At 57.5% G+C, this 25,203-nt stretch overlaps 1 protein-coding gene across 2 annotated transcripts in view; it reads left to right on the forward strand.

Moving 5' to 3' along the window:
- Nucleotides 1–25,203, forward strand: part of STAB1 (stabilin 1) — a 27,675-nt gene continuing 2,472 nt past the window's right edge. Inside the window, exons 1-58 of one of the 2 annotated variants that reach the window (XM_066245936.1) lie at nt 1–166; nt 4,498–4,634; nt 4,970–5,085; nt 5,313–5,398; nt 5,469–5,538; nt 6,135–6,230; nt 6,531–6,641; nt 6,894–7,090; nt 7,325–7,455; nt 7,630–7,751; nt 8,019–8,107; nt 8,319–8,459; nt 8,596–8,739; nt 8,922–8,984; nt 9,249–9,362; nt 9,458–9,511; nt 9,752–9,832; nt 10,236–10,394; nt 10,805–10,870; nt 11,098–11,193; nt 11,427–11,513; nt 12,042–12,153; nt 12,606–12,792; nt 12,894–12,987; nt 13,102–13,260; nt 15,003–15,098; nt 15,754–15,849; nt 15,987–16,034; nt 16,208–16,338; nt 16,484–16,595; nt 17,039–17,116; nt 17,203–17,301; nt 17,427–17,525; nt 17,628–17,759; nt 17,967–18,095; nt 18,265–18,321; nt 18,690–18,773; nt 19,268–19,463; nt 19,588–19,683; nt 19,774–19,819; nt 19,920–19,996; nt 20,207–20,332; nt 20,533–20,606; nt 20,748–20,822; nt 21,016–21,138; nt 21,452–21,499; nt 21,714–21,791; nt 21,884–22,030; nt 22,449–22,589; nt 22,676–22,735; nt 23,160–23,336; nt 23,421–23,507; nt 23,614–23,763; nt 23,860–23,916; nt 24,006–24,189; nt 24,597–24,746; nt 24,837–24,941; nt 25,090–25,197. In XM_066245936.1, coding sequence (XP_066102033.1) covers nt 86–166; nt 4,498–4,634; nt 4,970–5,085; nt 5,313–5,398; nt 5,469–5,538; nt 6,135–6,230; nt 6,531–6,641; nt 6,894–7,090; nt 7,325–7,455; nt 7,630–7,751; nt 8,019–8,107; nt 8,319–8,459; nt 8,596–8,739; nt 8,922–8,984; nt 9,249–9,362; nt 9,458–9,511; nt 9,752–9,832; nt 10,236–10,394; nt 10,805–10,870; nt 11,098–11,193; nt 11,427–11,513; nt 12,042–12,153; nt 12,606–12,792; nt 12,894–12,987; nt 13,102–13,260; nt 15,003–15,098; nt 15,754–15,849; nt 15,987–16,034; nt 16,208–16,338; nt 16,484–16,595; nt 17,039–17,116; nt 17,203–17,301; nt 17,427–17,525; nt 17,628–17,759; nt 17,967–18,095; nt 18,265–18,321; nt 18,690–18,773; nt 19,268–19,463; nt 19,588–19,683; nt 19,774–19,819; nt 19,920–19,996; nt 20,207–20,332; nt 20,533–20,606; nt 20,748–20,822; nt 21,016–21,138; nt 21,452–21,499; nt 21,714–21,791; nt 21,884–22,030; nt 22,449–22,589; nt 22,676–22,735; nt 23,160–23,336; nt 23,421–23,507; nt 23,614–23,763; nt 23,860–23,916; nt 24,006–24,189; nt 24,597–24,746; nt 24,837–24,941; nt 25,090–25,197 — 6,259 coding nt within the window. In that variant the 5' untranslated portion in view covers nt 1–85. The remainder of the gene's footprint in view (nt 167–4,497; nt 4,635–4,969; nt 5,086–5,312; nt 5,399–5,468; nt 5,539–6,134; nt 6,231–6,530; nt 6,642–6,893; nt 7,091–7,324; nt 7,456–7,629; nt 7,752–8,018; nt 8,108–8,318; nt 8,460–8,595; nt 8,740–8,921; nt 8,985–9,248; nt 9,363–9,457; nt 9,512–9,751; nt 9,833–10,235; nt 10,395–10,804; nt 10,871–11,097; nt 11,194–11,426; nt 11,514–12,041; nt 12,154–12,605; nt 12,793–12,893; nt 12,988–13,101; nt 13,261–15,002; nt 15,099–15,753; nt 15,850–15,986; nt 16,035–16,207; nt 16,339–16,483; nt 16,596–17,038; nt 17,117–17,202; nt 17,302–17,426; nt 17,526–17,627; nt 17,760–17,966; nt 18,096–18,264; nt 18,322–18,689; nt 18,774–19,267; nt 19,464–19,587; nt 19,684–19,773; nt 19,820–19,919; nt 19,997–20,206; nt 20,333–20,532; nt 20,607–20,747; nt 20,823–21,015; nt 21,139–21,451; nt 21,500–21,713; nt 21,792–21,883; nt 22,031–22,448; nt 22,590–22,675; nt 22,736–23,159; nt 23,337–23,420; nt 23,508–23,613; nt 23,764–23,859; nt 23,917–24,005; nt 24,190–24,596; nt 24,747–24,836; nt 24,942–25,089; nt 25,198–25,203) is intronic. The other variant, XM_066245937.1, reaches the window with a different exon arrangement.

The raw sequence follows: 25,203 nt of genomic DNA on the forward strand, positions 1-25,203 counted from the left end.
CTGCCTCCCAAGAGCTCATTCCCCACGCAGGCTGCCCCAACTCAGTGCTGGACGGTGTGCCCACCCGCCGCCGCCGCCGCCAGCAATGGCAGGGTCCCGGGGCCTCCTCCTGCTCTGCCTCCTGGCCTTCTGCCTAGCAGGCTCCAGCATCGTCGGGGGGCAGAAGGTGAGTGGAGCCAGTTGCAGGGGATTATCCAGATGCCCAGGCCCTGCTGGCCAGTGGTGGGAGCAGGGGAGGGAGTGAACACAGATCGGGTCTGGGGCCGCACAGGAGAGCTAGTACATGTCTGATGTTGCCTGAGCAGAACCAAGGGCCAGGCTGTTAAGTCCGTCTCCCTAGCCTGAGGTCTGTGTGTGGTTTCCGGGGGTGGCAGGGGTGGCAGCCTGCCCTCCTCTAACGGTGCCCAGCTAGCCAGCCGTGCCCAAGGCTCCCCAGCCCAGAGCCAGGCCCATCCCCCTGCCCTCCCAGCCCAGATTAATGACTGATTTCTGTGTGGCCCTGATCACCACCAACCCTCGCAGGGCTGACAAGCTGAAGGACTCATGTGGCGTGGTTTGTTGTGTATCTTGCCTGTGCCTAACCCCAAGAGTGCCCAGAGGCAGAATGGTCTATTGACCTCAGTGTCTCTGGATAAGTGGCAGCCAGCAATAACACCCTCATGCCTAAGAACTGCCTTTATCAAGCACTCAGCCCTGGCACACCCAGCGTTACCCCTCAAACCCTCACAGCCTCTGGACAGTGAATCTTGTTCTCCACTGAGGAAGCCAAGGTTCAAGCATAGTGAAAAACAGGTCAATCCAGCTCTGGGGCTGTGCTTCAGACCGCCACCTCCGATACCCCATCCAGTCATGTGGGACAGCAGAAGGGTCCTGGTGTGGGACCATCAGGTTATGTGTGCCCAGCCCTCCAGGCTGCCCCTCTGAGGGCTCACCCACGCCTTATAGTAGGGACATTGTCCCACCTGGAGTTTCCGGAAGAGCCATCCACCCTAAATATGGAGATAGAGTCACCTGGCTAGGGTCTGCCTGCAGGTAAGAGGCCCTCCCCTGTGAGGCCAAGTTCATCTGATTCTTGCAGCAGCTCACTAACAGGCAGGCAGGTCCAGAGAGAGAAAAAATTTGCCCAGGACCCCATGCCAGGACAGGAACGCAGGCCTCTGGCCACCACCTTTGGGCTTTTTCTCTTGTATTCCTTTCGTCCCTAGGAGAATAGACAAGGAGAGGGACCTTGGCAAGTTCAGGGCCAGGTCAGGGTTGTGGACGGGACAGTTCTGAGGCTGAAAAGGTGACAGTGATGGTGAAAGAGCCAAGGGTTACAAGCTGTTCCTGCAGGTGGGTTCCTGCTCCCTTCCTGGCTCAGTTTCTTCATGTGTACAATGCAAGGGAATCTCAAAGGCTTTTCTCCCTACTTATGTTCTGGGAACAGTGGTCAGCGAGGGGTTTCAGGCAGGATTTTTTCTTTGTCAGAGACTCATGGTTCTGACCACCTCTAAGCCTGCATCCCAGGCCTGGGTGTCATCTAGCCTAGGCAAAGGAAGAAGGGCCCAGGGGTTCTTATTAACAGGGACACATCATTGCTGGTCTCACACACCATTGGTCACTCAGCCCTCCCAGCATCCCGTGTTGTGTGAGACCCACTGGAAATATTAGGAAACTGAGGCTCTGAGGGAAAGAGATAATCTCTGGGTTATACAGCAGGGAGCAGGAGCAGGGCTCATAGATGCATGGAAGGTTTCCTGGAGGAGGTTGGTCTTAGCACCTGTCCATTTGACAATCTTTTACCAGGTACTTTCTCTGTGCTAGGAGTATGCTGGTGATGATAGAGCCTGTGGTCTCCAGCTGGGGTTTGAAGGCAGAGAGGCATTGATCTAGGGTAGGGGAGGCAGGTTGGGTGGGGGATCTCTTCCTCTGAGAGCGTTTGGGTTCTGGGCCCTGGACCACAGCTTGGAGGAATTTCTACCTTCTTACAACAGACTTAATACCTCATGTCTCCTCTGCCTGACCAGGCGGTGGTGCAGTGGATAGAGTGTTGGCCTGGTATGCTAAAGATCCAGGTTCAAAACCCCGAGGTCGGCAGCTTGAGCTTAGGCTCATCTGGCTTGAGCACAAGGTCGCCAGCTTGAGCATGGGATTATAGACATGACCCCATGGTCACTGGCTTGAGCCCAAAGGTCGCTGGCTTGAGCAAGGGATCAATGGCTCAGCTGCAGCCCCCCAGGTGAAGGCACATATGAGAAATCAATCAATGAACAACTAAGGTGCCACAACTATGAGTTGATGCTTCTCATCTCTCTCCTTTCCTGTCTGTCTGTACCTGTCTTTCTCTCTCTAAAAACAAAACAAAACAACTTCATGTTTCCTCAACTTCCCCAACAGCATCTCTGTGGGAAGCAGACATTGCAAAACAGTTCTGGATTAGGGCAGGGAGGCGGGCAGCACCCGCCTGGCTCAGACAGATGCTAAGATGCCTGCAGGAAAAAGGGAATCTGATTCAGCACTTGGACTTGATTCAGCCTCACTCCGCCCAGAGACAAACAGGGAGACTGGGGGCTGGGGCTGCTGAGGCTCTTTCCATGCCACTTCGGAGGGAGCCTGAGTGCCTACCTAGAGGGTGGTCCCAGATTTGGCTGCCGGCTTATCCATCCATCACCATTTCACACACATTTACAAATGGGATGTCCTGTGAATGAGTGTCCAACACAGGATACAGGGCTTCAGCCTCCTCCTGTGCCCAGAATTCATCCACCACCTTATCAAAACAGTAAGGACAGTGTGCTCTCATTGCCCCCGAGGCCCTCTCCAGGGCTGACTAACATTCCACGAAGAGCTGGTCCCTTATACCCAGCCAGCTGGCCAGGTGATCCTCACAGAAGCCTGCCACCTGCTGAGCCTTTGCCCTGAGCCAGCAGCTGCTCAATCCTGGAGTTACCCAACTTCCTAGCTGCTCCCTGGCTCAGCAAAGACAAGCCTGGGATGGAGAATGAAACCACACTCTCAGCCCACAGCTTGGCCTGAGGTTGCTCGCAGCAACTTCCCTCTGCAGACCACAGAAGCATGAGCGGAAAAGGCCAAATCACAGCTGCCGAAAGGCCGTATCTTCTTTCGCCTCTTCTCTTGCTTTGGAGAGGCCACACATCTATAATGTGTTCTAGGAAAGAGATGTCTTGAGCTTACTCCGTTTGGACCAATGTGGTCAGCATTTTTTAGATGAAAACATCTTAGCTCTCCAGGTCATGCCCCAAGCCACCTAAAAACCTCTTCTGCATCAAATGTCTTCCCATGGCCATTTCTCACAACCAAGAGTTTTGCCTCTGTCTCTCCAAGATACAGTGTTGTAGGTTATTGGGGGTTTGTTGCTGCAGAGGAAGCCCCAGTGATGCTGGACCTGCAGGAGCGATGGCAGGCCAGTGAATGGGACTGCAGGGCTTTCTTGGTACCCTCAGGTGACAACCTCATCCCTTACCCGCACCTTTGTTCTCCATTCAGCAGCTAGAGGGCTCATTTAACACACAAACAGCCATGGGGCTGCCCTGACTCCACCTCATCTGGGTGGCCTGGCCACCAGCTCCTCTCCAGCCTCTCCTCAGCTACTCTCTGCTTCCTGATGCATGGTTGTTTGCACCTTGCCCCTTCCTGCCTTTTGCCTCTCCTATCCCCTCTGCCAGGAGCATTGCCCTGGCCAAGTCTCCTGTGTCCTTCAGACCCCGACTCAACGGTCACCTCCTCCAAGAGGTTGCCTGCGCCTCCAGCCTAGGTCCTCTCAGGTCCGTCACTGCCGGCATTGCCTGTCCAATGATGGGCAGTGGACCCCTGGGTCCCAGCCAGTGGGGCCATGAGGCATGCCTGGTGTCAGGGCTCTGGGAACATGACTGCTTGGTCCAAATGCACGCAGATCCTTATACATGCCTGGCCATGTGGACTAGCCCCTCAGGTCTGGGCCAGGCTCCTGGGTCCCTTGAACTTGCAGAGAGGGTCATTTTGTAACAAGGAGCAGATATGCTCAGAGCAGAGTAGGGACGGCTGTGCTCCCCTCCTTGTGTCAGCCATGTTATTTACTGTTTATTTTAAAGTGAAAAGTGAGAATGAGCACTAGGTGGAGAGTTTGGGTCCTAGTCCCTGATTTGCATGCTGTCACTGTGTAGCTCTGAGTAAGGGCTACCCACTGGGGATTCAGGTTTCATGCCTGAGTGGGCTGAGGTGCGGTAAAATGTCTAGATTCTCTTCGTAACAGAAAGTACACTCTGACACTTCTGGGCGTGCCTGCAGGCTCCTGGGTGGAGGTGTGTAGCTGTGGATATAGGGAGATGCCATGGCAGTCACAACCTGTGACAAGCAGACTTCCCCCATCTCCGGAGGCTGCCCTGTCCTCACCGCATCCCCACTAAGCAGGTGGGAAACCATGGCCTACAGAGGGATGCAGGGCCTGCCGTGATCAGGCCAGAACCAGGACAGGGACAGGGCCCACCTCGCTCACTCTAAACCCCTTCTGTGGCCCAGGTGCGATCCAGACACTGCGATGTGAAGACCAAGTTTGTCACTCAAGTGCCCTGCACCATTTGCCCTGCCATCAAGAAGCGGGTGTGTCCCTTGGGCTGGCTTCGTGCATTCCCAGAGAAGATATCACAGGACTGCCGGTGTGAACCCCCACCCCCATTCTTGCCCACTTCCAGGAACATCCTGTGGGGTGTCGGGACCAGGAGGAGCCTGGCAGGCAGGGCAGGGTCTCACTTGTACACCCATCTGTTGGCTCCTCCAGTGCAGATGAAAGAGGAAGAAGAGGGTGAGGGCAAGTGGTGTTAATTGGACACCTACTATGTGCCAAGTCCTGTGCTTGACTCCGGGCCTGGCACATAGAGGGGACGTAGAGCAAGAACTCTGGACCCCAGTGTCAGGAGGCTGGGGTGGGGGCTGCAGGGTGGGAGCCCTGCCCATCGTCCTGCCCATCGGCTTGACCACCCTTTGTCCCCAGCTACGAGGTGCAGCTAGGGGGCTCTCTGCTGTCCATGAGTGGCTGTAGCCTGGAGTGCTGGAAGGACGTGGTGCAGAAGGCCTGCTGCCCTGGCTACTGGGGGTCCCAGTGCTACGGTACGGGGGGAGGGAGTCACAGCCCAGCCCCGGTTCCCCATCTGCAGCATCTACCTGCGTTCCCTGTCACCTTGTTCATTTATTGAGCACTTAATGGGAGCCAGCACAGCTTGTCACAGGCTCTGGCTGCCCTGGGGAAAGGCTGCATCTGGGGCTGCCCAGAGCTGCTAGGGTCAGGAATGAATTGAGCGTTCTTAGATGACAGCTAAGTTCTGGGGGGTCCACAGAGTGCCCTGGGGGTGCAGAGACCCCATGCAATGGCCACGGGACTTGTCTGGATGGCATAGACAGGAACGGGACCTGTGTGTGCCAGGTAAGAGTCGGGCGGGCTAGGGTGGGGGGCCATGGCGGGGCCACACTGATTGTGTGTATTCCTCCACCAGGAAAACTTCAGTGGCTCAGCCTGCCAGGAGTGCCAAGACCCCAACCGGTTCGGGCCTGACTGTCACTCAGGTGAGCACTGGCAGGGCAGGAGGACAGGGCCAGTGTCCACCTAGGGGCCTGTGGAGAACCAGTCCCTGCATTCAGCCCCCACTAGCTTCCCTCCCAGCCCCTCAGCCTTTCACTCACCCTCTAGAGACATGACCTTAGGTTTAACACACCTCCAGCCCTTACCCATGTTCTTGGAGGCCTTCTGGAGCCCTGAACCCCAGGCTGGGCCAGGTGCCTCCCTGGCTTTCACCACCCCTGCAGTCCTGCATCACATCACAGGTCTGCACTCCTTTTATTTTTAATATTTATTGATTTTAGAGAGCAAGAGGAAGGGAGGAGGAGGAGAGAGAGAGAGAGAGAGAGAGAGAGAGAGATCAATTTGTTGTTCCATTTATTCATGCATTCATTGGTTGAGTCTTGTATGTGCCCTGATTGGAGATCAAACCCACACCTTGGCATATCGGGCCGACACTCTAATCAACTGGGCTACCCAGGGTGCACTCTTGAAGTTGTGCCTGTTGGAGATGAGTTCTGGAAATGCAGAGGGCAGGGACTCGATGTCCCTGTGTGTCCCTGGGTGATGCTAGTGTCCCACCTGCCCTGTCTGTCCTTTCCAGTGTGCAGATGTGTGCATGGCACGTGCCGACGTGGGCCGCTCGGGGACGGGAGCTGCCTGTGTTTTGCTGGGTACACCGGCCCTCACTGTGACCAAGGTGAGCAGTGCTGCCAGTGCAGCCTGAGCAGCCGGTCCTCAGGGGCCAGAAAGGAGAGGCTGACTGGGTGGCAGATGGGGCCTGAGCCTCCACAGGACCTCTGCCTACAGCCTGCTTCCTTTCTAAGTAGGAGAAGCTTGGGGGCAGGGGGTGTCATCTGAGACCTCCACTGCCTAGAGGCCCAGAGAGGGCAAGGCCCAGGCCAAAGTCAAGGAGCAAATCGGGCAGAGTATCTATAGTCCTGTGTTTCTTTCCAAACTGAAGCTTCAGCCACTGCAATACTCTCCCCTCTCCACACAGAGCTGCCCGAGTGCCAGGCCCTAAACTGTCCCCGTCACTCCCAGTGCTCTGCAGAGGACCCCACCTGTAGATGCCTGCCTCACCACACCCAGCAGGATGGCAAATGCCAAGGTAAGGCCGTGACCTCAAGGCAGGGAACCTCAGCTCAGGCTGAGCAGGCACTGGGTGGATGTCCTTTTAACCAGCAAATGCAATCTGGCCATTTATAGGGAGGAAGAATTGTTCCGGTGGGAGGGGAAGGGGGCCTGTCCCCAGCCTGGATCAACCTGCTCACTCATTTTTGGGTCATCCTGATGGAAGCTGTGGAGGAGACAGGCTCTTGGGATTCCAGCTCACCTGGGCTTTCTCTCTCTGCCCTGGCAGCCCCTGACCCCTGCCGGCCATCACCCTGTTCCCCATTGGCCCACTGCTCAGTGAGCCCCACTGGGCAGGCACAATGTCGCTGCCCCAAGAACTACCATGGTGACGGGAATGTGTGTCTGCCCCAGGATCCATGCAACACCAACAACGGTGGCTGCCCCAGCAACTCGACCTTATGTCTGTACCAGGGACCAGGCAAGGTGAGCCCTGGGGCCTGGGGCAGGCCTCCTCGTCAGTCCACTCACCCACACTGGCTGAAGGACTCCAAGTTAATCAAGGGCCTTCTGGGAGCCTCAGCTCCCCCATTTGTAAAATGGGACGAGAATGACACTGTCTTCTCAGAGAGTGGTTGTGGGAGTTGAGCAAAGCTCTGTGGGTATCGCAGATGCCAGCAGTCCCCATGGACATGATCTCCCCCTCCTGGCCCTGCCCAGGCCTCCTGCACATGTAAGCCAGGCCTGTTCAGCCTCAGCGGCAATGCCTCTTCGGGCTGCGTTGCCTACTGTTACCCCTCCTCCTGTGACCGGTCAGCCACCTGCCAGGTGACCCCCGATGGGAAGATCAGGTAAGCACAGGGGCCTCAGGGTGGGCACCAGGGGAAGAGAAGAGAGGGTGGGTTGGGTAGGTGTGCACATATGTGTACCCCAGCTCAAGGCTGTGTGGAAACAGGTGGGGATAGATCGATCAGGAAGGGGGGAATGGCCCTACCCCTCCCCTAATGATTTCTCCCCACCCCCAGCTGTGTATGCAAGGAGGGCCAGGTGGGGGATGGGCGTGCCTGCTATGGACACCTGCTCCACGAGGTGCAGAAGGCCAGCCTGCTAAGGCTCATGGGGCTGAGAGGCGCCCTCACCATGCTGGGTGTGTGACCCCGCCCCTTGAGCCCAACACTGCTGCCAGGGAGGGAGGGGCGGACTCTGCATAGACACTTTCTCTGCCCAAGTGCTATGGAAGCAGAGTGGGCTGTGGTGGGGTAAATCTTGGAGGTAGGAGCTAGGCCCCCAGACCCGGATGCCTGCACCTACCCTAGACCTAGACACAATGCCCTCTAGCACAACTCCAGAACCTAGGACTAATACCTGAGGGTCTCCCCAGACCCATCCTGATGCAACCTCTCCTGTCCCCCAGACCAAGGCTGCCGGGAGATCCTCAGCACGTCAGGCCCGTTCACTGTGCTGGTGCCATCCCTCTCTTCCAGGACCCCCTGGGCCATGAATGTGAGCCCCCACCTGCCCCACTTAGGAGCTGGCTGTGCCCTTGCTCCCTTCCTGAGCCCTGCCCCAGGCTTCAGGACCTGAGAGAGTCCCCATCGACACTCTGAGAACTGAGGCCTGGGAGGCATCTTGTCTCCTCCATTGCTCAGGCAGGGTGGCATGAAGAGGACCACCTGCCCTGGGCCCCTAGGCACTCTGATCCCTGTGCCCGCAGGCGTCCCTTGCCCAGCACCTCTGCAGACAGCACATCATCGCAGGGCAGCACATTCTGGAGGACTTAGGGACCCAGCAGCAAACACGCAAGTGGTGGACACTGGCTGGGCAGGAGATCACTGTCACTTTCAACCGTTTCATGGTAAGAAGAGGAAACCTCAGCCTGGGGACCAAAGGAGTCACAGTGGGGGACATAGGTCCAGCGAAGGTATGGAGGTGGGACAGATCCTCGGGAGAGGGGGCTATGTGGAATCTGAGCCAGAGGTCTCATTTCTCAGCAGAAATACACCTACAAATACAAAGACCTGCCCCAGCAAACATTCACCATCCAAAAGGCCAACTACCCAGCAGCTAATGGTGTCTTCCACATGGTCACTGCCTTGCGGTGGCAGTCCCCACCAGAATTCCCTAAGGACCCCAAAGTAAGCCAGTGTCCTCATCTCCCCCCACCCTGTGCCACTGGGTGACCTCTGTCCCCACAGAATTCAGAAAGGTGGCAGGAGTTGCCTGGGCAGGGTTAGAGAAGAGCTTTATTTTCCCTTGGGAGCTGAAGCAGCCTCATCAATGACTTTTCTGTGGCCCTAATGCTTGTCCCTTCCTACAGAGAACCATCAGCCAGATTCTTGCCTCTACCGAGGTCTTTAGCCGGTTTGAAACCATCCTAGAGGTGAGTTTTGGGGAAAGATCCTAGCCAGAACCCCTAATTAACCAGAACCTGCCCCACAGTAATCTGGGGTTCAGGAGTAGCATGGACCTTTGTCCAGGACCCCATCCTAGAACTCACTCATCACCATCTTGAGGTTCTGCAGTAGTATGAGCCCATTGTTGATGTCTACTACTTCTTCCTGGTGGGAGTTCCCTGCAGGCCAAGGGCACAGGGCACAGGAAGGGCTCAGACTGGCCTCCCTGAGCCTTCTTCCTACGACCACAGAACTGCGGACTGCCCTCCATCCTGGATGGACCTGGGCCCTTCACAGTCTTTGCCCCAAGCAACGAGGCTGTGGACAACTTGCGTGATGGCCGCCTGATCTACCTCTTCACAGCAGTAAGCTAGGTGGAAGAAAGGGGCTGGGGACATGGGGGCACTAGGGTGGCCTCCCTACTGAGCCTCCAGCAGCCAAACCCTCTCTCCCCTGCAAGGGTCTCTCTAAGCTGCAGGAGCTGGTGAGGCACCACATCTATGGCCATGGCCAGGTGAGAGATCTTCCTCACATAGGGTAGCCAGCTTGCACCTGATGCTGGGCTGTTGAGGGGTTTGTCTGTGGGTTCCGGCCTTCCCAGGGGCTCCTTCTCTCCTCACCCCACTGGAGTATTACAGCACAGCAGACAGCCTGGGGGTCAAGGTGGTAGCTGCGAACCACCTGGACAGGACTGGAGGTAGCCCCAAGCTATGTGGCTATTTCCCACCTAAGACCACCCTCTCTTCTGCCCTAGCTGACCATTGGGAAACTCATCTCCAAGGGTCGGGTCCTCACCATGGCAAACCAGGTCCTGGCTGTGAATATCTCTGAGGAGGTGAGATCCAGGAGCATCTGCAATGAATGGACCAATGGAGGGGCTGGTGATGAGTGGCTAGTCATTCGGCCTCTTTCAGACCAACCTTCATGCTCCAAGCTCTGTGGCGAAGAGGCCCTGGTGGGGTCATATGGAAGGCAGGCGCAGATTAAATGCTTCTCCTGGAGTCTGGCAGGCTGGGAGGACTCCAGGGAGGAGGGAGGCACCTGGGTGGGGGTGCTCCATGTGGCAAAAATCATGTGGGTCAGAACACAGAGGCTAGAACTATGTTGCCAGGGCCAGAAGCACTGCTGAGGAGAGGGAAGGAGGACAGCAAGGCAGGCTGGCTGTCCCATCACTGAGCTGCAGAGCTGGGGGCGGCAGAGGCAGGGCTGCGTGCATTATACTCAGAGCTCTGCTACAGGGGCGCATCCTGCTGGGACCAGAGGGCGTCCCTCTGCGGAGAGTGGATGTGCTCGCTGCCAATGGTGTGATTCACATGCTGGAGGGCATCCTGCTGCCCCCAACCATCCTGCCTATCCTGCCCAAGCACTGCAGCCAGGAGCAGCACCGGATCGTGGTGGTGAGTGCACACCACACAACTGGGCCTTCCTGAGACCCTAGCTGCTTGTGTAGAGGTCATCTTTCGAAAGTGGGCTGATGATGGCTCTGGGCACAGGCAGAGGCCCCAGGGACCCACCTGGACTCACCCATATACCCTGTCTGCTGATCATCCCATTGAGTTCACTGCTGCGTCTCCCACCCACTGTCCACAGCCTCCCTGCCCAGGCCTGGGCTCTCTTGCTCTCACACTGAGCTCCCTCCCACCTCCAGGCCCTTGGTCTTGCTCTTCTCTCTGCCCACATGCCACCCCCTGGCCCTCCTGTGGTTGACTCTCTGACCTCAGCTCTTGGCTCCATGCCACTTTCTTAGGGTTTGCTGAATAAATGAGCTGAGACTAACTGCTCTCCCCCTTCCTCATGCCCTGCCCAGGGCTCCTGTGTGGACTGCCAGGCCCTGAACACCACCAGCATGTGCCCCCCTGACAGCGTGAAACTGGTGAGCATTCTTGGCTCAACCCTCAGGGTTGACCCCGGACTCCCCAGGATCAGGGTGGGACAGGGGCTGGGAGGCGAGGCTGGACCTGGAGGTTCAACACCCCTCAGCCCCGCCAAGGATGGGAGTGCTGGACCCAGGGAGCTGAGGTCCTATGACCAGAGCTGCCTGGCAAAGGGGTCCAGCCCAGAACCCGTTCCTGCTGACCAGCTTTGCACGGCCCACCCCAGGATGTCTTCCCTAAAGAGTGTATCTACACCCATGACCCCACTGGGCTCAACGTCCTGAAGAAGGGCTGTGCCCACTACTGCAACCAGACCCTCCTGGTAAGCCTGGGCAAGCGGCTCTCTCTCTGGTGATCTGGGGCACTTACTTTTCCTCTGGGGCCCCAGGCTGCCTTATTCAGAGAGCTGTGCTACGTCCCAATGCTGGAAAAGGTGTCCCAGAGGGGCCTCACCCACCTCCTTGCACTAAAGATGGGACCAGGGAACAGAAGCAGCCGGGGCAGTGTGGGTGGCATGGCGCTGGGTGGGCCTCAGACACGCTCTGTCTCTTACAGAAACCTGGCTGCTGCAAAGGCTTTTTTGGGCCTGACTGTGCACAGTGCCCTGGGGGCTTTTCCAACCCCTGCTATGGCAAAGGCAACGTGAGTCCCCTCCTGTCGTGGTGGGGGGGCGTGGAGAAGATGGACTTCTGAGGGAGCCAGTGACTAACTAGCCTTGTGTCTGAGCCACGCCTGCCTCTCTCTGGCCTCAGTTTCCTTACATCTAGCAGTGGGAGTTGGGTCATATTATTTTTACTCTTTTAATTAGAAATAATTAATTAGAAAGCTTTTTATATCTACTTTCATAAAGGCTATTTGTAAGTAGTTTTCTTTTGTGGTCTGTCTTTGCCACTTTGTAACATTGGGGGTACTTTAACATCTGGCTAGGGAAGAACATAGGAGTTATGTGTTTCTAGGTTGAGCAGAAGTCAGCCATGAAATGTGAAGCCTCCAGGGGTGGGTGCCCTTCAGGGGGCTAGTTCTTTGGCAGCATCAGTGATTTGGAAAATCCAGGGCGAGGTCTTCCAGGGGGAGCAGGAGATGAGTCAGCCTGTGTTAGAAAGGGGTGTTGAGGAGGAGATGTGGAGAGCCCCCTCCCCATGACTGACCCTACCGCCTGCCCCCCACCAGTGCAGTGATGGGATCCTGGGCAATGGCGCCTGCCTCTGCTTCCCAGACTACAAGGGCATTGCCTGCCACATCTGCTCCAACCCAAACAAGCATGGAGAACAGTGCCAGGAAGGTGGGTGGTCCTGGACCAGGCTGCCTGTCAGGGGGGAAAGGTTCTGCTTGGAAAAGGGGCTGAGGACTCCCAAGAAAGGGAACAGAACCCCAGGAGGAAGGGTGAAACCCCAGGAATGGAGGAGGATCTGGGAACGGAAATAGATGTCTTCTTCACCCATGCCAGGAAGGGAACCGTGGTTTAATCAAAAGCATTCAGGATTTAGGTCAGACAGACAGGGGAACTTCCTAATGGTGGATTTGGGGGCAGGGCAGATCGCATGGGGTGACTGAAAGCCATGAATGCCCCCTCTCGTTTCCTCTCCCACCTGTTGATCTGGGATGACCTCTGATTTTGTGACTCTGAAGTCAAATCCTTGTGGCTGGCCCATTGCCAGCACTCCCCAACTGCATCCTGACTCCCAGCCAGGCCTGCCCTGCCTCAGTTTCCCTGCTCACATCTCCTCCCTACAGACTGTGGCTGTGTCCATGGTCTCTGTGACAATCGTCCAGGCAGTGGGGGTGTGTGTCAGAGTGGCACATGTGCCCCAGGCTTCAGTGGCCGCTTCTGCAACGAGTCCACCGGGAACTGTGGGCCCACGGAGCAGGCCCAGAACTGCCACCTGCATGCCCGCTGTGTTAGCCAGGGGGGCATTGCCAGGTGAGGGCTTGAGCTTCCTCTCTGCCTATCCATGACCTCACTGTTCAGCCTCTAGCCTTGTTCAGAGGTTCACTGGGGGCCCCTCATTCACCCATCCCCAGGTGTCTCTGTCTTGATGGCTTTGAGGGCGATGGCTTCTCCTGCACACCCAGCAACCCTTGTTCCCACCCAGACCGAGGTGGCTGCTCAGAAAACGTCAGTCTCATCATCTCTTCCATGAAGTCCTGATTCAGGGGGTGGGAGATGGGACTCCTCTGCCCTCTGCCCACCGCCCTGCAGCCCTGACCCATTTATCCATGGCTCTCACAGGCCGAGTGTGTCCCCGGGGCCCCGGGCACCCATAACTGCACGTGCCACAAAGGCTGGAGCGGGGATGGCCATGTCTGTGTAGCCATTGACGAATGTGAGCTGGATGTGCGTGGTGGCTGCCACGCTGATGCCCTCTGCAGCTATGTGGGACCTGGGCAGGTGAGGTGCAGCAGGCCTGGGGACAGCAGAGTGGGGTGGGGGACCCGACCCTCACTCTGGGGTACTTTCCCCCACCCCACCCTTTCTACCCCAAGAACTCAATGCTTCTCCTCAGGGTCTTAACCCTCAGAAACGAATGAGAATTCAGTTCTGAAATGTTGAGTCATGCAATCTGGAAGCATCAGGCATTTGCTGGAAGCCATGCGAAGGCCCCAAGAGGGTTTTTTTTGTTTGTTTGTTTGTTTTTGCATTTTTCCGAAGCTAGAAACAGGGAAGCAGTCAGACAGACTCCCACATGCGCCCAACTGGGATCCACCCGGCATGCCCACCAGGGGGTGATGCTCTGCCCCTCTGGGGCGTCGCTCTGTTGCATCCAGAGCCACTCTAGCGCCTGAGGCAGAGGCCACAGAGCCATCCTCAGCGCCCGGGCCATCTTTGCTCCAATGGAGCCTCGGCTGCAGGAGGGGAAGAGAGAGACAGAGAGGAAGGAGAGGGGGAGGGGTGGAGAAGCAGATGGGCGCCTCTCCTGTGTGCCCTGGCCGGAAATCAAAACCAGGACTCCTGCACGCCGACACTCTACTACTGAGCCAACCGGCCAGGGCCTCCGACAGTTTTAATGGAAAGTACATTCCAGGGTTAGTATAGGCAGCACCTTTTCCAAATCAGAAGACTGTGACCCCTGTCTTCCAAAGATAAGGACTCTTACACCAAATCAATCAGTTCTCTACTCTAACTGGGCAGTGAGGCATCATCTGCTGAAAATCGGTTCATTCCCTCACCCGCTGGTGCCCCATGTATTACTATGCACCTGCCCATGACAGCCCCTGTTCTAGACTTAGGAATTTGATGCTGAGTAAAGCAGGAACAGACCCCTGCACAAGGAGAGTGGCGTCCCAAACCTTTAGACTCGTGAGACTCTAGCTCTAGAACTTTGCAGTCTCAGACTGGTCACAGGGTCTCAGAACCGGAGCCTTTCACGTGAAGCATCTCAGACCTGGTAAACACAAGGATTGGCTGGTATTTAAGAATACCTAACACACAAATTGGGAAGCCCGGCCAGGCTTCTCCAGGGTCAGCCTCTTCGTGGTCCTGCTCTGTGCAGGCACCCATGGGTCTCCCTGCCTTCCCACCCCATGATGACCTGAGCCACTAGCCCATGGTTTCTCAGCAGTGTGAGCTCAGGTGGGCATGAAGGCTGGAGCTCCAGTCTCTGCAAGGAGTTTTGAAGTTCAGAACTAAGGACTGAAATAAGCAGGTTTGGATGCTCCCAACTTTCAAACAAGAGCACCTGAGTTCTGGGGAGTCTGCCACTCAGTCACCCATCAGCAGTGGGACAAGCCCAAGGACACTGTCATTTAGTGGGAAGGACTGGAGATGCTGAGCAGGGGCAGCAGGGTTGGAGGTGGCATCAAGCTGCTGTCCCTGGGGCTGTCTTGCCCACTCACCGCATACCACTGACCCCAACAGTCTTGGCAGGAACTGAGTGGAGGGGCATAGACTCTCTGTGGCAGCTTCCCTGTTGATGCCATCCCTCTATTGGACTCATCCCAAGAGCCAGTCTCCCCTCAGGGCCTCAGTCTCCCTAACTAGAATGCAGGTCTCCAAGGTTGGGGCTGGGAGGAGCTCCTCTGAGGTCTGAGCAGGCCTCCCCGGGGACAGTACCCATCAAGAGCTGAGGAGTGGAGAAGGATAGGGTTGGGTGCAACTAGTGAGATGGGGCCCTCCACTCCCAAACTCTCCAGAGCCGGTGCACCTGCAAGCTGGGATTTGCTGGGGATGGCTATGCATGCAGTCCCATCGACCCCTGCCGGGCAGGCAACGGTGGCTGCCATGACTTGGTAAGACAGCTCAGAGCCTGGCGAGAGTTCGGAGTGGGTCTCAGCTGCAGCTCTCTGGTCAGGACTGCTATCTTTCTAAAACCTTAAATCCAAACTGTATCACCTCCCTTCCCCACAGGAGAGAACTTTCGCTCTTTAAGGCCCCAGCCCCTGCCCAAACTCCTCTCTTTCTCTCTGTCCCAGCCACCACCATTCCATCCTCCTCTGCAGGTCTCTCTGAGCTCTGTGCTGTCCCCCTGACCTTGCTCAGCTCTAATACCACCATACCTCTCCACCAGAGTATTCCAGAAGGCTTCCCAGAGCCAACCCTTTGGCCTGGCGAGCTCCTTCATTCTCAGCTCAGGCCTCTCCCGAGGGGGCAGGTCTTCCTGGGTACTCCCACAGACCTGGGCTTCCATGACCCATCTCTAACGAAGGGGTGGGTAGTGCATGCCAAATGCAAAGTGACCCTGGAGAGCAGGGCCAGGCACACCCAAGGAGCAACATGAATGCAGACTGGATGGATGGAGAAACAGATGGTGGGGACAGGTGTTTGGAAAGGCAGACAGCAGTAGGATGGGTGACAAGGGTGAACAGAGATGGAGGATAGGCACGGTCTAGTTTGCCACCTGGGTGCTAAATGGAGGGCCATGTCTCTGCCCCACCCCCACCCCAGGCCACCTGTCAAGCAGTGGGTGGAGGTCAGCGGGTCTGCACATGCCCCCCTGGCTATGGGGGTGATGGCTTCAGTTGCTACGGAGACATCTTCAGGGTGAGTGGTTCCCTGTGCTTAGGGAGGGTCTTCTCATGCACTTCAGGTGGGAGGGGCAGTGCTGAGGGCCCTGGGGAGGGGAGAGAGGTTCAGATTTGTCTCCAAGCCCGTGACCTCAGCACTTTCCCATCCCTTAGGAGTTGGAGGCAAATGCCCACTTCTCTATCATCTACCAATGGATCAAGGTAGGACAGGGCAGAATGCTGGGTTTGGGATTCAAATCCAGGAGACCTCTCTAAACACAGGGCCACATAACATCTCCATGAGCTGGAGGTGGGGAAAGGCCTGGAGGCTGAGAGCAGATGATCTCAGAATGGCTGCTTTCATCTTCCCGTCCCTCTGTACACCATGTGCACAGAGAGCAGGCATCACGCTTCCTGCCGACAGCCGAGTCACAGCCCTGGTGCCCTCTGAGTCTGCCCTCCTCCGGCTGAGCCCTGAGGACCGGGCCTTCTGGCTGCAGCCAAGGATGTTGCCACAACTGGTCAGGTGAGCAGCCAGGGTTGGGCCCTGGGAAAGGGCTTCTGTCTGGGACCCAACCAGTCCCCAAAGACTCTCAGCTTGGCATGTGTCCACCCCAGTCCCAGAGGTCTCAGTAGGTGACACTAACCTGGTTCCATGGCCCTCCCCTCAGGGTCCATTTTCTCCAGGGTGCCCTCTCTGAGGAGGAACTGGCCCGGCTGAGCGGGCAGGAGGTGGCAACCCTGAGCCCCACTATACGCTGGGAGATTCACAACATCAGTGGGGTATGTGGCGAACTGTGAGCAGAAGAGGGTACTGTGCAGGACATGTGAGAGAACTTGAGTGACTACAGGCTTCCCAGACCAGGGCTCCAAGGGGGTGAGATTGGGCGGGGTCTCCTCACCCAGCCTAGGGCCAGGCTCAAAGGGTGTGCCAAAGACACTCTGCTGCTGGGCTGGACAGTGTCTTTGGCCCAACAGTGACTGCCCTGCCCGGTGTTGTTGTCTGTCCATCTTTGTCTGCATGTACACACCATCGCTCTCATGCATGGGCCTTGCTGAGGGTCTGTGTACCCATCTGGTTATTCTTGAGTCTGAAAGTGTCTGGGCCAGACTAGGGGCCACCTGTTGGTGCCTGTGTGCCCATCAGCCGCTCTGTTGGTGCTGTACCCACTCTTAAGTGTCTACCTATGGCCACTTGTGGCTGAGCTCTTCCTGATGCCTTTCAGAGGGTCTGGGTACAGAATGCCAGCTTGGACGTGGTTGACCTCCTTGCCACCAACGGTGTCCTACATGTCCTCAGCCAGGTACGGCTGGAGGGGAGTGTGCTCAGGAAACCTCCTAGGCAGGCCGAGAGTCAGTGGCATACTGACAGCCCCATGCTCCGGGACAGGTCCTGCTGCCTCCACGAAAGGACTCCCCAGGTGGGCAGGGGTTGCTGCAGCAGCTGGACTCAGTGCCTGCCTTCCACCTCTTCCGTGATCTGCTGCAGGTAAGAGCAAGAGGAGGGGGAGTTCATGGGTGGGGTGCCCTTCCCCCGGGGCTGGCTAGCTTCCCAGGGTCAGGACTGAGGGCAATCATGCCCATTCCCAACCCCAACCCCAATCCCATCTCTAGCATCACAGTCTGGTGTCCCAGATTGAGGCTGCGACCGCCTACACCATCTTCGTGCCCACAAATCACTCCCTGGAGGCCCAGGGCAACAGCAGCCGCCTGGTGAGGTCACTGGGATGGAGGGGCGGGCAGTGCAAAGGGAAAGAGTGGGTGGAGTGCCACTGTCCAGGACACTGGGCAGTCCTGGAGTCTCTTTGCCCTCAGGATGCAGACACGGTGCGACACCACGTGATCCTGGGGGAGGCGCTCTCCTCGGAAGCCCTGCAGAGAGGGGGACACCGAAACTCCCTTCTGGGCCCTGCTCACTGGCTTGTCTTCTACAACCACACTGGCCAGGTTTGTGGGGACAAGGAGACCCGACCCCAGGCACCCTGCTCTTGAAGGCCCCTTCTCTGAAGTTCCTCTACCTGGAGCCTCCACATTCTGCTCCAGGGACTGCCCATCTTGGGAGACCCGCAGTTGTGGAGATAGCCTCAGCGCTGTGGTGTAGCCCTGAGGTGAGGGTAGGGTGGGCTGGGTTCAGCCTCCCACCCCACTTCCCAGCCTGAGGTGAACCATGTGCCACTGGAAGGCCCGGTGCTGGAAGCCCCTGGCGGCTCACTGTTTGGCCTGTCGGGAGTCCTGACGGTGGGTTCAAGCCGCTGCCTACATAGCCACGCTGAGGCCCTGCGGGTGAGATGCTGGGGCCAAAGGAGGGCAGCGGGCAGTTCAGAGCAGGGAGCTGCGGCCTGGCGGGAGGGCCATTGGTCAAGGAGAGGAGAGCTGTCAGCCTGCCCTGGAGTAAGGTGGGTTTGGGAGCCTCCTCCCCAGGACCACCTGACACTCTGTCCCCGCATCCCAGGAGAAATGTATAAATTGCACCCGGAAATTTCGCTGCACTCAGGGCTTCCAGCTGGAGGTGAGGCTGGGCTTTGCACAATTCCATCCCTGCTTCTGCTCTCACTGGGCCCAGCTCTGCTGGCCAAGGGGTGGGGAACTGGAATGGTGTGGGCTTCTCAACTTCCCTGGTGAAGGCTAGGACACCTGGCCCCAATCTACCCAGTGCAGGCCTCACTCAGACTGGCACCTAGAGGCCCGTGACCCGTGTCCAGGCCTGGTCTTGCCCGCCCTCTCCTCATCAGGTCTCTCTCCATTGATTCTGCTGCTTCTACTATCCTGCCCATGTCTTACCCACTGATACCTCTAGTACCTCTGTCTGTCTCCCTGGTCACTGCCGTGCCCTCCCAGAGCCACTGGCCTAGCCCTCTTGCCTGTCCCCATTCCCAGGACACCCCCAAGAAGAGTTGCGTCTACCGGGCTGGCTACTCCTTCTCCAGAGGCTGTTCTTACACATGTGCCAAGAAGATTCAGGTTTGCCCTGACCCTCCACACCCACATCTTTGATTGGAATGAAGGCTGTGGGAGTGGGGGCTCAGGGGATCCCAGACTAGATTTCAATGGAGAGGCAGGACTGGAACTAGAGTGAGGCCAGTGTAGCAAGGGCCCAGAAAAAGGTGAAGGGAGAGAGGTCAGAGCTCAGAGGGGCTGGTGTTTGTCCCTGTGGCCATGCCCCCAAGGCTGGAGGTGGGAGGGGGAGAAAGGCCCAGCATTGACACCATCAACCAAGCCCCAGGGGCAGCAGCTGGGGCTAGTCCTGCCTCTCATTGTGGGATCTGGCATAGCCCTTCCCTCCTGGAGTTTCACTCCTGACATGGAGAAGGCAGTTTCCTTTTCCCTGGCTCCAAGGTGCTTTTTCCTACGGCTTTCTGTCCCCAAGATGCCCTCCCTGCTCCCGACATTTTGCTTCTCTCTGATATGTGTCCTGGCCTGTGCTGGCCTCTCCTTGCACCCCTGCCTCCTTGCAGGTGCCTGACTGCTGCCCCGGTTTCTTTGGCACACTGTGTGAGCCGTGCCCCGGGGGTCTGGGTGGGGTGTGCTCGGGCCACGGACAGTGCCAGGACAGGCTCCTGGGCAGCGGGGAGTGCCGCTGCCACGAGGGCTTCCACGGAACAGCCTGTGAGATGTGTGAGCTGGGCCGCTATGGGTCCAACTGCACTGGAGGTGAGGACTGGGGAAGGGGCAGGTATGGTGGGCATCCTGGCAGCAGACAGCAGTCATGGAGACACCACAGCAGGGGCAGGACAGAGGCAATAAGTAACTCCTGTCCTTCTTTGTCCACTCCCAGTGTGTGACTGTGCCCACGGGCTGTGCCAGGAGGGGCTGCGAGGGGATGGAAGCTGTGTCTGTAATGTGGGCTGGCAGGGCCATCGCTGTGACCAGAGTGAGTGGTCCCAAAGGGGAGGCAGTGACTCCCAGGGAAGCAGTTTCTGGGTCTGAATGACCAAAACTATCCCATCCTCTTACTCCCCAGAAATCACTGGCTCTCACTGTCCAAAGAAGTGTGACTCTAATGCCAAGTGAGTGAGCTCAGCCTGGAGCAGGTGGGTACGTGGGTGGGGCACTGGGGTTAAGGCAGGGGCTAGGTGGGCATCCACTGACTGTTGTCATCCCTCCCAGCTGTGTACAGGACTCTGCGGCAGCTCCTGCCTGTGTCTGTGCCGCGGGGTACTCGGGCAATGGCACCTACTGTTCAGGTCCAGCCACACTGATGCCCCAAGCTCCCCAAGACATTTTGGGATGGCTTTCCCCACAAAGCCCTCTCCACTCCCTTTAGGTCCAATTTCCCTGTCCCATCTCAGGTCTCAGCCCTTCTCTGACCGTTTCCTTTCTCCTATGCCCTTCTCTCCTGTGCCCACTCTATCCCCTTACATATTTCTCACAACTCTCTGCGATCATCTACCTAGAGGTGGACCTATGTGCCCATGACCATGGTGGCTGCTCCCCCCATGCCAACTGCACCAAGGTGGCACCTGGGCAGCGAACATGCACCTGCCAGGATGGCTACACGGGCGATGGGGAGTTGTGCCAGGGTGAGGCAGGGATCCCCAACCTGGGTGTATGTGGGACTAAGGGATTGGTTTCAGTGGTCTGATGCAGACTAGGAAGGGCTGAGGGGCACACAGGGGTGTGGGGCTGAGGGTGCTGAGAGCAGGGGATGAGCACCTGAATGGACAGATGAATGTAGGGGCTGCCTAGGGCCCCCCTCTCATCCCAGTGTCTCTTCCCTCAGAAGCTAATAGTTGTCTCATCCACCATGGGGGCTGCCACATGCATGCTGAATGTATTCCCACAGGTCCCCAGCAGGTCAGCACAATTGGGTTGGACATGGGGCTGTGCCACTCCCACAGGGGTAGTGGGGTGACCAGGCCTGGGAGGGGAGCTCCTATCCAGGGTGCTGTCCGATTTTTGGGTCCCAGCAGCCCCTATGATCAGGGTTTGGGACAGGTCTCTTGCAGCTGCCGTGAGGGTTACAGTGGGGATGGCATCCGGACCTGTGTGCTCCTGGACCCCTGCTCCCAGGTTAGGCCCCAAGCCCTACCCCTAAGGGCCTCCGAAGGGTGAGCCACACTCCCCACAAGGTCAGGTCTGGTTGATCAGTAGGAAACAAGGCTTTGGGGGGTTGGGAAGGGATCTTTATGGCCCCCTTTCCAGGGCTAGTTGGGGCGGGAGTCCTGGGAGCCACTGATGCCTCTCTCTTCTGTCCCTGCTTCAGAGTAACGGAGGCTGCAGCCCCTATGCTGTGTGCAGAAGTACAGGGGATGGCCAGAGGACATGCACCTGTGACGCAGCTCACACTGTGGGCGATGGTTTCACCTGTCGTGCCCGAGTCAGCCTGGTAATGATGCTCAAGTTGGACCCCCGACTCAACCTTGGCTATGCCCCCCCATTCTGACTCATGATATTGGTTAAGAACGTGGATTTTATCCTGATCCTGGCCCTGACCATGACCCTGAACTTGACCCCTGGCTCCACCTGGGCCTGACCCAGCTATGATCCATGAAACTAATCTTCACTCTAGCTCAGACCCCCCTGGCTTTCCTTTCCTCATCTCTGCCTTTGCCAGACCTTGGGCCACAGGTGCTGGGACAGGCACCAGGCCCTGAATGGGGTCCACGCAAAATCTGAGCTAATCCTTGCCTCCCTTGCAGGAGCTCCTTCGGGACAAGAATGCCTCATTCTTCAGCCTCCACCTCCTGGTGAGAGACCAGCTGGCCTTCACTTTCTCCGTCCAGCCTGGGCCCCTCTGACCTGTGGGTCATAACCATCTCTGGGCCTTGATATTCTCATTTGGTCAGGGGGTGGGCTGGTCTAGTCTCTCATAATCCAAGTCTTGCCTGGAAGATCCGTGGAAACCCTGAGTTGGTTCCAGGTTGCCTCTCTTCCACTCCAGCTGCCCCTCTCTCCCCCCAGAAATACAACGAGCTGAAGGGCAACGGGCCTTTCACAATCTTTGTGCCGCACACAGATCTAATGACCAACCTGTCGCAGGTAACAGCCCCCAGGAGCAAGGATGGGGAGGGATGGGCACTGCATGGGCAGAAGCAGCAGTCAGGGCTCCAGCTTTACGACTTCCACTTCAGGATGAACTGGCCCGGATAGGAGCCCATCGCCAGCTCGTGTTCCGCTACCACGTGGTTGGCTGCCGGCAGCTACGGAGCCAGGATCTGATGGAAGAAGGCTATGTCACAACACTCTCGGGACACCCCCTTCGTTTCAGCGAAAGGGAGGTGAGTACAGGCCCTGCTTCCAACACGAGCAGTCCATAGACCCAGGACTCGGCCATTTTCAAGCTCTGACCCCTGCGAACCTGTGCCCTGTCCCCACGCGTTTAAGATTTTCTAATTTCCCCTGGGCGGGAGCGGGCTTCAGGGATTCGGAGTTTAGTCCTGCCCTGCACCCTGCCCACTAACATGGGCCTGTTCTGGGTGTCAAGATTTCCTGACCGTGTGTGCGGGTGCTCCGCATCCCGCTCCCACTTGCGCTCCCTGCTGTTTCCCTGGGAGGGAGGTGAAACCTGTTCTCTGTCTTGACCTCGCTCACCTTTTGCCCCAGACTTACCCAACCAAAGCTCTGCCCCTGCCTCTAGTTCCACCCACACTTCATGAGCCACCAATCGGCTTCATTCTGTTTCGGCCCCGCCCCCAGGGTAGCATATACCTCAATGACTTCGCCCGAGTGGTGAGCAGTGACCACCAGGCAGTGAACGGTATCCTGCACTTCATCGACCATGTCCTGCTGCCACCCGACGTGCTACACTGGGAGCCTGACGCTGCCCCGATCTCGCGGGTATGAATTAGAAGGCAGGTAGGGTAGCTGGGGGTTTGAGATCCTCCCTCCCTGCCTGAACTCTGCTCACCAGCGCCTTTCCCTAGAGAAATGTCACCGCTGCTGCAGAGAGCTTCGGTTACAAGATTTTCAGCAGCCTTGTGACGGTACTGCTCCTGTGTGTGAGACTTTCAGTGTGTGCATATGTGCTCGTGTGTGTGTTTGACTATATGTAAGCTCATCTTTCTGTGCACACCCATCTGTGTGTGAACCTGTCCCCTGTGTGAATGAGCACATCTGTGTGCATAGACCATGTTTGTGTGCATGGGCTTACCAGTGTGAGCACAAAGATGTGCTTGCTATGTGTGCCCACGTACCTGACAACAGTCAAGGTGTGCGCAAGTTTCTCTCTGCATGTACATATGTATCTCCCTAGATGGATATATATGAACTACAGAGGCATGTGGCTGGTGGGAAGGCCACCTGGGTGGGTCCCTGGAGCCCCTTCCTGGTTTCTGTGGTCAAACCCCCTACCTCTGCCCACCAGTTTGACTAGGTTGTGACTGCCACACCTTTGCTCCTCCATGCCAGGTGGCTGGTCTACTGCCTCTGCTTCGAGATGTGTCCCATAGGCCCTTCACAATGCTGTGGCCCACAGACTCTGCCCTGCGAGCCCTGTCACCTGATCGCCAGGCCTGGCTGTACCATGAGGACCACCGGGATAAATTGGTAGCCATTCTTCGGGGTCATGTGATCCGTAACATAGAGGTGGGTACACCCCCAGGCCTTGGTCCCCCACTGACTGCCACCCAGCTTGCTTGCCCAGCTCCAACCATGGCTTCATCTGCTCAGGCCTTGGCATCTGACTTGCCCAACCTGGGCCCACTTCGCACCATGCATGGGACACCCATCTCTTTCTCCTGCAGCCGTGCCCGGCCGGTGAGTCTGGGGAGAAGGTTGAATGAGGGAGAGAGGTAGGGGCCCTGGAATTGGGGGGGGGTTGTAGTGCAACTGTGACCCCATGTACCATGTCCTCTGCCTGCAGGGTGAACTCATGGTGGGTGAGGACGACGCCCGAATTGTGCAGCGGCACCTGCCATTTGAAGGTGGCCTGGCCTATGGCATTGACCAGCTGCTGGAACCACCTGGCCTTGGTGCCCGCTGTGACCGCTTTGAGACTCGGCCACTGCGGCTGGTGAGGAAGGCCAGAGGTGGAGGGGCAAGGGATGCAAGCCCACCTGTACTGTCCATCCACCTGTGACCTTGCTGTATTGGCCTCCATTCCTTCCAGAAGATTTGCAGCATCTGTGGAGAGGAACCACCCTGTCCTGAGGGCTCGCAGGAGCAGGTAAGAAGCTGGGAGCTAAGTGAGGGTTTGGGCAGGGTCCAGGGACGACCACGCTCAGGCTGTTTGCAGCCTGACTTCTCTTGGCTCAGGGCAGCCCGCAGGCCTGCTGGCGCTACTTCACAAAGTACTGGGCATCCCCTCCATTGCGCTCCTTGGCACTGCACAGCCTTTGGGGCCAGCCCCAAGTTCTGGGCAGTGGCTGCCACCGCAACTGTGTCATCACCACCTGGAAGCCCAGCTGCTGCCCTGGTCACTATGGCAGTGAGTGTCGAGGTGAGCATCCTGGAGTTGCAGATACTGCTGATGAGCACTTCTGGCCACCAACTGCACAGCTCTGGCCACTGTTTCTGAGAGTTGTTGGGGTGGTTAGGGTTTGGGAAAGTTTTGGGGTGAGGGCAAGTAGATTTTACTAGAAGAGAATGCTTTGAGAGGTAGGATGGGTTTGTAGATAGTTCAGGACCTGGTGAGGTGTGCTGGGGGGGGGTGTCTGGGTGTTGTCCAGAGCTTGGGCGCTTGGAGGATTCTTGGCAGCATGTGGACTTGGGTGGGTTGCTGCTTCTGGAAGAGCCTAGGCTGCCACTGGGTGGGTGGATGGTGTGGTTGGGCTGGGGATACTAGTGTGTGGGAGGTCCTGCTGAGAGCCTCTGGCCCCACTTGACTTCTCCCTCCTCATACCCTAGCTTGCCCTGGGGGCACCAGCCATCCCTGTAGTGACCATGGCGTGTGTATGGATGGCATGAGCGGCAGTGGGAAGTGTAGGTGTCGTTCGGGGTTTTCTGGGACAGCATGTGAACTCTGCGCCCCAGGGGCCTTTGGGCCCCATTGCCAAGGTGGGCTGCACTACCCTACCCTGCCCTGCCCTGCCCTGTCTCCCTTGGCCCATGTGCCAACTCCATCCTCCTGCTTGCCCCTTCCTGCAGCCTGTCGCTGCACCTCTCATGGCCACTGTGATGAGGGCCTTGGGGGCTCTGGCTCCTGTTTCTGTGATGAGGGCTGGACTGGGCCACGCTGTGAGGTGCAGATGGGTGAGTGACTTGTGCTTGTGCCCACCCTGCACACACCAGTGCATATTGCAACTGCAGACCCAGGTACAGACACCGAGTGGGAGGGGATCTGGGGGCATCCAGGAAGACAGCTACTAACCTTGTTTTATGGGGTGGCCCTGGGGGACAGATCTGCAGCCTGTGTGTGTCCCACCCTGTGCACCCCAGGCAGTATGTCGTGCAGGCAATAGCTGCGAATGCAGCCTGAGCTACGAAGGGGATGGCCGCACGTGCACAGGTGAGC

The sequence above is a fragment of the Saccopteryx bilineata genome, chromosome 10 (assembly GCF_036850765.1).
Source record: "Saccopteryx bilineata isolate mSacBil1 chromosome 10, mSacBil1_pri_phased_curated, whole genome shotgun sequence".
Classification (NCBI taxonomy): Eukaryota; Metazoa; Chordata; class Mammalia; order Chiroptera; family Emballonuridae; genus Saccopteryx; species Saccopteryx bilineata.